This window comes from Ictidomys tridecemlineatus, chromosome 5, assembly GCF_052094955.1.
Source record: "Ictidomys tridecemlineatus isolate mIctTri1 chromosome 5, mIctTri1.hap1, whole genome shotgun sequence".
Classification (NCBI taxonomy): domain Eukaryota; kingdom Metazoa; phylum Chordata; class Mammalia; order Rodentia; family Sciuridae; genus Ictidomys; species Ictidomys tridecemlineatus.
This window is the reverse complement of record NC_135481.1, coordinates 88974676-88986382: the sequence shown is the minus strand read 5'-3', so window position 1 is coordinate 88986382 and position 11707 is coordinate 88974676. Positions and strand designations below refer to the sequence as shown.

General features: G+C 40.9%; 1 protein-coding gene across 1 annotated transcript; it reads right to left on the bottom strand.

The window, feature by feature from the left end:
* Nucleotides 1-9334: 9334 nt before the first annotated feature.
* Nucleotides 9335-10377, bottom strand: LOC144377646 (mast cell protease 3-like). Its single transcript, XM_078049047.1, has 3 exons — nt 10291-10377; nt 9864-10121; nt 9335-9496 (listed from the first exon to the last, which is right to left on the bottom strand). The coding sequence occupies exons 1-3, from the start codon at nt 10375-10377 to the stop codon at nt 9335-9337; spliced, it is 507 nt and encodes a 168-aa protein (XP_077905173.1).
* Between the last annotated feature and the right edge of the window lie 1330 nt (nt 10378-11707).

Sequence of the window (11707 nt, the reverse complement as noted above, 5' to 3'; positions counted from 1 at the left end):
TTAGTGAGATATAGTTCAGGGACCTAGAAGGGTGTTAATGAATTAAAATCATTTAGTTGATTAAATGTCTGTAAATCTTTCTAATTCTCACTGTAGTTATTTAATATCTATTATAAATTATGTGATCTGTAACTTCCTCTGTTTTCAAGTAAATTTAACAAGGTGAAATCTTATCCGGTTTTCCTGTCAAGCATTGTACGTCATATACTAAAGATATTAGTTATTACTTCAGTGTGTAAAAAGATAATTATTTTATTACTTTTATTATTCACTTCTAATTCCCACCCACCCAATGGGTACAGGTAGCAAAGACCAGCCTTGACTTGTGCCATGTCTGTCACCTGTGTTATCTTCATGGCCCAAAGAGTAGTGAAGAATCACTGGTCAGAGCTCACAGCCAAAGCACCCCAGATCTCGGCAGCATCACTGCTACCCCCATTAAAAACCAAGTCAATTAGAAGACACAGGGAGGGGAACAGTGATGTGGACAGTCAAGAAGTCGGTTCCATCCCATGTGTGTGACATGAGCAGAGGTGATCATGAGATCAGGAGAGCTGTAAGGATGGTCTTTATCATTACAAAAATGTCAAATACAGCCAGGAGCCGTGGTGCACGCCTGTAATCCCAGCGGCTCAGGAGGCTGAGGCAGGAGGATTGCAAGTTCAAAGCCAGCCTCAGCCACTTAGCAAGGCCCTAAACAACTCAAAGAGACCCTATCTCTAAATAAAATACAAAATAGGCCTGGGCATGTGGCTCAGTGGACCAGTGCCCTTGAGTTTAATCCACATTCAAAAGTACATAAAAAAAGTAATACACTATGATGAAGTGGGTTTCATTGCAGGGTGCAAGGTTGGTTCAGCATATGAAAATCAATAAATATAATTCACCACTTAAACAGAATTAAGACAAGAGTGACATGATCATCTGAATAGATGCCAAAAAGGCCTTTGATAAAATCCAACACCCATTCATGTTAAAAGTGATGGAGAAACTAGGAGTAGAAGGAACTTACATCAAATCATAAAGGTCATATAAACATATATGAAAACTGCAACATCTGTAACAATCAGGGAAATCAAATGAAAACTATGCTACAGTTTTAGTGCATTTTGGATTTGGAAAGAAGCCCAAAGCCAACATCATCCTCATGTTGAATGGAGAAAAACTAAAAGCATTTTCTCTGAAATTAGGAACAAGGCAAATTTATCTACTCTACCACTCCTATTCAATATAACACTTGAAACATTAGCCATGATGATCAGACATGAAAAAGAAATTAAAGGATAGAATTAGGAAAGAAAGAAGTTGAAGTATCTCTGCCTGCAGTTTCTGGAGCAGATGGAGTGTGCTCAGTCATGCACAGAGCTCAGGTGTCTCCAGGTGAGACTCTGAATTTCGCACATGTGCACTCTGGGCTCTTGGGAAGAATCTGCATCCTTTCCATCCAGCCTTGATCCACATTCTCCCTTTGTATAACAAACCACCTACACTGACCTGCTCCTCACTTCCCATAGCTTACCTGCCCTCCACAGAGTTCTTGTCTTTAGCCCCAAAGGAGAGGATTCTCTGTGGGGTTTTCTTTAGATGTGTGAACTCACTTTTTCCAGCAGTGGGCTGCTGTCAGGACAAAGTCCCCACACACAAGGAAACCCCCGCATCGTCTTGTTTTAGTTAGAGTCTTGATCCGAAGAAATGCCATGTAGGAATGGGAATGAGGCACAGCTTCCCGGCCCCCAATGATTTCCCTGAAAGAAAGGTTCTGTCCTGCACTTGGTTCTCATGGAGCCAAAGGCTGAAGAGAGGAGACTGGGATCAACTCCAGGGAGGGAAGGATTGAGTGTGGTGGTGTTACCATATAGGGGTGCTGGTTTCATTATTTTTGTTCAGCAAAGAATTGAAGAATAGGATGTAGAGAAAGCAAGGAAGTAGCATTTTTTATTGCCAAAGGGACAGAAAAATGGTTCTGAATAGAAGGGTCCCCAGAAGTGATATCGAGTGGGGGAAGTTTTGGTTTGTTCCTTTTTATGGTCTCTGGAATTTTTTCCTTTTTTTATCTTATCCCTGTTCACCCTCTGCTCACTATTATTGATTGGTGTCTGTCTGTGCATACTTCTGTTTACTTATTCTATTGGGTCCCCCAGTTAGGAGCACAAACAGAGAAGTCTCTGTCTGATTGGGTGCCTGGCTTGTTTCCTCAACCACTTTCATCAAGCAGGAAGGTGACCTCACCAAAGACCCTCTCTATGCTCCTTTCTTCTGGCCCTGCCCCTGGTCTCCTCACTTGCCATGTAGTCCTGGCTGCTCAAGCCCTTATACATGTCCCTAGGGGCAGGGTCAAAGTAGCCAGCAGCAGCAAACATGGGCCCTGAGTGTTTTCCAGGCAGCATTCCTAGATTTAAGAGTGACCCACAAGACTCAGATACTCCCTCTGATAAAGAGCAGGGCAGTCCTTGCTCTGTAATTCCTGCTTCAGGATTTCACTGACAGGATTTGAGTTGACTGACAGGATTTGAGTTTGGAACAAGCAGCAAAGTCCCTAAAGATCCTGGTCAGTCCTTTGTCTGAAGTGTCCCAGTCTTCTTTCCCCTCTTGTTTCCCTCTTCGTTCTCACTGAGCTCCTACTGGTTTTGCACATAAAGTCAGGATGCTGAGTCGTGTTTGATGTTTGTGTGCTGGAGGCAGACACCAAGTAGGTGCCCAGTAAATGTCTTGGATGTGTGAAGGAATGGCTCCTGATTAGCCTGTGGCTGAGGGCTAGAGGGGAATATTAGTGAGATTGTAAGCATCAGGGATGATGGGGTCTGGCAAATCCATTGCACTCACTTGTAACCAAAAAAAAGACCTAAAAGAAACTGAGGCTGAACCAAGGCACATGTAACAGTTAAGGAGACAAAGATGCCAAGGATTCTGAGATCAAATGGGTTCCAGGATTTTTCCTGTGCACCTTGAGAATGACAAACTTTGTAGAAGCAGATGGACATTGTTAGAACATTACTGGGCTTTACCTTGATCACAGAGGCCAGCCCTTTTCTCTAAGCTGCCCTTATTCATTCTTTCCTGTTTGTAAATGTACTTTCAAATGTCTTTGTGATAGGACCTGCTTTCCAGATGGAAAGGGTAGAGCCAGGGAAGGGATAATTGCCAATTGGCTCTTATGGAGACCAGCCTTCTAACCTGTTCCTCCCTTGTGCTTCTATCCCCATGAGACCTGCCAGTCTTTGGGTGAGGTTTACCTTACTGTTTAGAAAGTTGCTGGAGGTGCACCTGAGTCAGGATGGTGGGGTGCAGCATCTGAGCAGGGCTGAGCTTCGGTTTGGGCTTCAGTTGTTGGGGATAGTCACTCACCTGCCTCTACCCTTGGGCACAGAAGAAAGACCAACAGGAGAAGAAGTGGCTTCATTTTCCCAGAAAGTCCTCTCTGGTCAAAGAGGTTGGTGCGTCCTCCTGGTCTTTAAACTCCCAGTGTTCTCTTCTGGTGTGTGGGGGCTTTTTCCTCTGAGATGATCTCAGCTTTCCATTACTGCCTGATCAAAATCTGATGGTTGAGTAATAATTTGGCCAAGCCTAAGCACCCATTACTCTTGATTCAGTGCTGACCACAGAAACAGAAAACTGGAATCTGTGGTCAGAAGTTAGGGTTGCTGGAGGTGTTACATTGGCCAGTAGTGGGTCCTGGGACTCAGTATTCTGCATATCATTGTGATAGATCCAGGAAAATATTTATTTCCTTGGCTTTCATTGACTTTCAGGATGATCATTTGATGAAACCCTTTCCTGTGTAAGAGTTGGATAAATGGAGATGAGCCTCTTTGTCTACGGCAGAGGATACAAAAAAGTTAGTAAATAGAGAAGATGGAGGGGCTGTGGTTAGAGGGATGGGCAGAGTGGGGTGGGAGCAATGTTGAAGATGGTGTGAGAGTAAGTCCTACATAGACCCCAACACAATAAAATTGGATGACTTTAATGACTCTTATCACCAATAGACAGTCATCAAACACAAAATCCAGAAAGATATCTGTGAGATAAACAACACTATAAATCAAGTGGACCTAATGTACATCTACAGAATATTCCATCAAAACCAAATGAATCTACCTTTTTCTTAGTTGTGCATGAAACCTATTCCAAAATATACCATTTTCTGATACACAAAGCATATCTAAGGAAGTACAAAAAAGCTGATAAAATTACATGTATCCTATCAGATCATAAAATCATAATGGTATGATCCTAGAAATCAATAGCAAGAAAAATCATGGAAACCCCATAAACACATGGAGATTGAACAATACTCTCTTATTTGGTGAATGAAGCAAAGCAGAAATGAGAATAAATCTCAAAAAATCTTAGAGATGAACAAGAATAAAGACACAACATATCAAAGTCTCTGAGAGAGTATGAAAGCAATTCTAAGAGGATCATTGATAGTATAGAAGCCTATGTTAAAATATTAGAGAAATTACTAGTAAATACGTTTATGTTCCACCTCAAGGCCTTAAAAATAAAGGAGGAAACAAACTCCAAACCAGTAGAAGAGAAGAAATAATTAAGATTACAACTTAAATCAATGAAATTGAGAATAAGAAAATAATACACAGGATGAATGCAATGACAAGTTCGTTCTTGAAACGATAAATAAGATTGACAAATCCTTAGCCAAACTAACCAAAGGAAAGATGGAGAAGAAGCAAATCAACAAGATCAGAGATGAAAAAAAGGAGATATTACTCTAGATCCTTCTGAAATCCTAAGCATTAACAAAATATAGTTCGAAAATGTATCCTTCAATACCTCCATAATCTGGAAGACATTGACAAATTCTAGACACCTATGATCTGCCCAAATTGAAACAAGAATGTATAGAAAACCTAAACATACCAATATTCAGTAATGAACTTGTAATTGAAAGCTTTATGAAAAATAAAAATCCCAGACCCAATGAAAACAGCAAATAAAAGCTTTAAGAAAAAGAAAACTCCAGGACCTGATGGATTCTCACCTGAGTTTTTCCAAATATCTACTGGAGAATTAAAACCATTTGTTTTTTAAAAAATATTCCATGACATTGAAAAAGGGGGACACTCCCAAATATATTTTATGAAGTCAGTGTCATCCAGATACCAAAAACAGACAAAGATGCATCCAGGAAAGAAAATTATAAAGCAATATCCCTGATGAATGTAGATGCAAAAATCCCTAATAAAATATTAGCCAACCACATTCAAAAACACATAAAAAATTACACCATGCTGAAATGGGTTTCTTTTCAGGGTGAAAGTTTGGTTCAACATATGAAAATCAATAAATGTAATTCACCACTTAATCAGAATTAAGACAAGAGCGACATGATTATCTGAATAGATGCCAAAAAGGCCTTTGATAAAATCCAACACCCATTCATGTTAAAAATGACGAAAAAATTAGGAATAGAAGGACATTACTTCAACATCATATAGGCCAAATAAAAATATATGAAAACTGTTCAATATCTGTAACAATCAGGGAAATCAAATGAAAACTATGCTAAAATTTTATCTGCATTTTGGATTTGGAAACAAGCCCAAAGCCAACACCATCCTGATATTCAATGTTGAAAAACTAAAAGCATTTCCTCTGAAATTAGTAACAAGGCAAATTTATCCACTCTCACCACCCCTATTCAGTATAACACTTGAAACATTAACCATGGTGATCAGACATGAAAAGGAAATCAAAGGAATAGAATTAGGAAAGGAAGAAGTAGAAGTACCTCTGTTTGCCTGTAACATGATCCTATATCAATAAGACTCAAAAAATATCATAAGAAGACTTCTAGAGCTTAGAAATCAGTTTAACAATGTAGCAGGATACAAGATCAATACCCATAAATCATTAGCTTTCCTATAATCCAACAGGGATTCCATTGAGGAAGAAATCATGAAAACAATCCCCTTCATAGTAACTTCAAAAAATTAATCTAACTAAGGAGGGAAAAGTGCACAGCAATACAAATTATAGAACACCAAAGCAAAGAATTGAAGATGACCTTTAAAGATGAAAAAATATGCCATCTTCAATATGCAGAATCAATATTATCAAAATGGTCAAAATACTAAGAGCAATATACAGATGCATTTCAATCCTCCTCAAAATATCAATGACATTCTTCACAGAATTAGAAAAATAATTCTTCAATTCAATTGGAAAAGTCAGAGACCCAGAATAGCCAAAGCAATAGTAGGCAAGAAATGTGAAGCATGAGACATCACAATACCTGAACTGTAATTACATCCAAAACTGTAGTAACAAAAACAGCATGGTATTGGCATCAAAATAGACATGAAGACCAACGGAACAGAATAGAAGACCCGGAGAGATATTCACATATCCATAGCATCTGATATTTGACAAAGGCACCAAAAATGCCTCTTGAAGAAAAGACAGCCTGTTAAAACAAACAGTTCTGGGGCAACTGGATAGGTATCTGTAGAAAAATGAAATAAGACTTTTGTCTTACACCATGCACAAAACCCACATTGAAATGGATCAAAGACTAGGAATTAGTCTAGAAACTGTACAACTGCTGGAAGAAAACATGGGTTCAATACTCCAGCAGGTAGTTGCTGGCACCAACTTCCTTAATGAGACCCCCAGTAAATAAGGAAAAAAAACCACGTTTCAAAAAGTGGGATGCCATCCAACTGAAAAGCTTCTGCACAGCCAAGGAAATGATTAAGAGTGGGAAGAGAGAGGCTACAAAACAGGAGAAAGTCCTGGCCTGCTAATCCTCCAATAGGGGATTAATATCCAGAATATACAAAGAACTTAAAGCCTTAACACAAAACACCCCCCTCCCCCAAAGGATCCAGTCAATAAATATGCAAAGAAAAAAATGGAAGTTTTTCAAAAGAAGAAACCCAATGGGCAACAAATATATGAAAAATGTTCACCATTTGTAGAATTAGGAAAATCAAATCAAAATTGTCCTATAATTTCATTTGACTCTAGTCAGATTGGCAATGATCAAGAATATAGACAATAAATGCTGGCTAGATTGTGAGCAGCAAAGGAATACTTGTACATTGTTGGTGGCATGGCAGATCAGTACAACCACTCTGGAAAGCAGTATGGTGACTCCTCAAGGAACGAGGGATAGAAACACCATGTCTTTCAGCTATCCTACTCATTGGTATTTCCCCAAATATAAGAATCAACATACTACAACCACCTCAATGGTTATTGCAAGACAATGCACAGAGCCAAATTATGGGATCAATCCAGATAGTAGATGAATGGAATAAGAAACTGTAGTATATATATTCAGTGGAGATTGATTCAGTCATACAAAAGAAAAAGTTATGGCCAGTAATGAATGTGAATGGGAAATATCATTCTAAGTGAAATAAGCCGACTCTGAAATCCAAATGTTGAATGTTTACCGTTTTATGCTGAAACTAAAGTGGAGGGAGGAATAGATATTACAAAGAATCAAGAAAATATAATTAATTATGCCAATTAATAATTTGGCTAACTTTACTAATTAAATATAATTAATTAATAGATGAGCAAAAGTAAGTCAAGTAGAGTAGATGAAGGAGAATGGGAGAGAAGAGTTTAGATGGGAGGTAAAAGAGGGGAGTGAAAAGATTGAACTGAATAGATTTTCATGTATGTGTGAGTTTGTCAGGATGAACCCAGTTACAATGTTTCACTGTAAAACCTGCAATAAAAAATATTAAAAACGATTAGAGAAGACTTCCCTTTTCCAAGCATACCTAAATCGGCCTATCTTGGTTCAGTTGTGGGTGTGGCAAGGCCTCAGTAATAACTAGGGTTACTTTTCAGATTGGCCCATGCTTAAAGTCAGACTCCAGATTTCAGAAAAATGTGAACTATGATTCGTGTTTGAGTTTGTGTACATGCCACAAAGTTAAATCAGGTCAGACTTGCTCACACTGTGGTTCTTCTTCCCATCTTCCTCCTGCCTCCTGGGAGGGAATGCTCTTAAGCACTGATAGGAGTAGAAAGTCTCTATTTCCTCTAGACCCCATAATCAGCACTTCTTGGATCTGCTGTGATAATATACTCAAAAACTGTACCATGTAGCATCAGGAAATTTCAAATAAGTTTTATTATCTTGAACAGAAGATGCCTCTGATTCTTGTAAATTTTAAACTGAGATGCAGGCCTGGAAAGCCACAGAAACACCACATGATGACTGCTGCTTTTTAGAATGTTGCTTCTGTCCTGTTACAGAGGCAGGCTGTCTCACTTAGATGGACATTATAGTCAGGATCCCAATCAGTGAGTTCTGTCCCAGAGGCCAGACTGTCAGTTGTGGCCAAAAGAAAGTGCCTGTAAAAGATCAGGCTGCTGAGTGTGACCTGTCTTTGTTGGGCTCTGAGCTCAGGAGCAAGACTCTGCATGAGGAGGACTGATATGGTCATGACCCAGGTGAAAGTTCTGGATTAGAGTTCTGAGGACTTTCTCTGCTTCCTGGTTCTTCATGAATGGGGCAGAAGTGAGCTAGTGCTCAAGATGCATCAAGGATAAGAATCTTGGTGAACACAGATATAAAGGGTACTTGGATCCTCACAGGATTCCAGGGAACCTGGACTTGGGAGGCGGAGAGAAGCTGGCTCAGACTAAGATGAAATATTTTTGGGATTATGGGAGGATGGGTTCTCAGGAGACCAGACACTTCACTGGGCTCTGGACTCACAACAGGGCTATGACAGTAACTCAAGTTGTATCTGGAGACACTGAAAATTCTTCCTGAAATTCTTCATGCTTCCAAGCTGCCAGTTGTGCTGACTTGAAGCAGGAGCCCTGCATGAACCACACCTTTCTAATAGGCTCCTACTGATTACCACTAGGGTGGGAATTATGTGATTTCCTTTTCAAATATTGGTTCTTTTGTATTGTGTTACTGGCCCTGATGTAGGGTGGGGTATGAATGTAGGTACAGAATGAGGTAAGATGGCACTGAAGGAATGAGTTTTGTCTAGAGAGGGTCTTTATTCCTGGGTAGCTTAAACTCAACCTGAGGCAGGGAGCTGGCATTGGGACAGGTCATTTGGAGCTAATATCAACTCAGCATGGTTTTATATTCTAGAGGTGGAAGGTGGAGTTTGCCTGAGGGGAAGCGTGTAAGGAATCATAAATGTAAACAGATCCTGCTGGACATGCAATGAGAACCTTACAGAATGTTATGCTGGCGAATAAAGGAGGAATCCATCACTTCTGTTGCTGAGATGAAAGTTTATTAAGTACCTAGCAGTCTCCCTTCGACTCCTCCATCTAGTGCATTTTGGGCCTTTGTTCAAGACAAAATGAATATCAATCTGAAGGCCTCTCAGTCTTGTCCTTGGAGTTTGAATAATTTCATTGTTGTTTTAATCCAGCACAGAAAGCTTGAGATCCTGGTGTAGATATTTGGAGGTGTCCCCTCTATTTTCCCATAGAACACAATGCCTTGCACCACGTTTGTACTCACAAGAGGACTTCCTGAATCTCCCTGTGGACAGAGATAGGCCGCCCTTAGCTAATTTTCTCCAAATCCCACACCACCCACTCCCCAGGTGTGTGTGGGCACTGTTAGAGGGCTGTGTGTGTGATCTCAGGACAGGGAAGTCCTCATTCAGTTTGGGGGGCTCCAGCTTGACCCTGACTGTTCTTTCCACTTTTACTGATTCCTCTCCTCCTTCAGTAAGTCTCTTTCCATGAAATGACCAATGGCAGTCAGTCTCCACTGATTCCCAAGGACCAGAGACTGAATTGGTGAAAGGCTGAGTACATAGGGGCATAAGTAGTTCCCTTTGCCTTGGTTCTCCTCAAACTCTGCTGTGCCTAAGGCAGGGAATAGCCAATGCAGGTGAACTTACCTGAAGACCATTCTTTTTCTCTTTTGGGTTCCCCACACAAATCTTGGTGGAGGAGTCATATGGTCTTTTGAAACGAGAGAGACATTCCTTGTCTTTTTGGATTTCAAGCTGTACCTCATACAGTTTTGTTGTGGATATGTTTTGGTCAATATGTCCCCAGCTGGCTAAAGAGCACACCATCCCTGGTGTAACCTGGGAATGTCCTGAGGGTAACTTGCGGAGGCTCACCTCAGCATTCAGCTTGGCCTTCTTTTCCAACTAAAGGCAGATAAAGGAAATTCTGATCAACCAACAGCTCCCGAAAATACACACAGTCATGGGGACAAGTGAAGGGGTGAATTTGGAAATGAATAATGGAAAAAAGGCCATGAGGATTTAACCTTCTAGGATTAACCTGTATAAGACTCAGTGGAATGGCATGCCTTACCTGAAGTAACATGATGTGATTGAATGACTTTCTTTTAAAATATGGATGGGGGATGGCTTTTCTTATAGGGATGACCTGCTGGGTCATCTCTTGCTAATCAATATCGTGGGCTCCCAGGATGGCAGTGATGAATCTGTTCCTAGGGCAGACAGTGAAGTAGAGTCATAGGGGATACAAGTCAGGATCCCTGAAGGAAAATGGTTTGCCCAGGACAGGGCAGGTTGGAGTTGGGAAAAGCTACATGGGAAGATGACTCTGGGCTGAGTATATCTTCATTTTGATTCCTGGCATCCAGGGTTGGTGCAGGTCCTGGAGCGTTGTAGTGTGCTCAGTCATGTACAGAACATGCACAATCATGTACAGAGACTCTCTCCAGGTGCACTCTGGGATCTGGGGCAAAACCTGCCTCCTTCCCATCTAGCCTTGATCTATGTTCTCCTGTTCTATAACAAGCCACCTGCACTGACCTTCTCCTCTCTCCCCAGATCTTTTCTACCACCATGGTCTTCATGTGTTCAGCCCCAAAGGAAAGGATTCTCTGTGCGGTTTTCTCTAGATGTGTGAACTTGCCTTCTCCAGCAGTGGGATGCTGTCAGGACAAAGTCCTCATGTACAAGGAAACTCCCACATTTTTTTGTTTTCTCTGTGGCATTGATCCAAAGATATCCTATGTAGGGATGAGAATGAGGCATGGCTTCCCGGCCCCCGATGATTTTGCCTGAAAGAAAAGTTCTGACCTGCCCTTGGTGCTCATGGAGCCAAAGGCTGAAGAGAGGAGACTGGGATCAACTCCAGGGAGGAAAGGATTGAGTGTGGTGGTGTTACCATCTAGGGGTGCGGGGTTCATTGGCCTTGATCAGCAAAGAATTAACAAACAGGATGCAGAGAGAGCAAGAAATCATCAGGTTTATTGCAAGAACAACAGGCAGATTTCTCTGAAGAGTGCTGAGAACCATTGCCAAGTAGAAATGTCGCATGGCGATTTCTTTGTTAGCCTACCCAATGTTGCATAGATGAAGGACTCTCCATATTGTACCAGGTCATTTACAGTTACATTGCATGTAAGGTGACCTTGCTCAAGGACCAGAGTGGATCCGGGTTTAGGGCGAATCAGGGTTTAGGGCTCTCCTTGGGTTTAGGGTGGTTTTAGGTTTAAAGTGTACCCTGCTGGGAATAGGGCGTATCCTGCTGCCTCAGGCGCACCCACTCCTTGAGTTCCCATGGAGTTCTCGTTGAGTTCTTGCAAAACTTCTTAATCGAGTTAAAAAAAAAGCCTTTGGTTGAAGGGCAGCCATGTAAACTAACATTAAGCGATTTAAACAGAATCTAAGCCTCATTTAAAAGAATGAAGCTGCAGGTGGTGAAAAAGTACATTTAAAAGTACAGTATAGATGATAATTGGAAGGCTTTAAAAGGT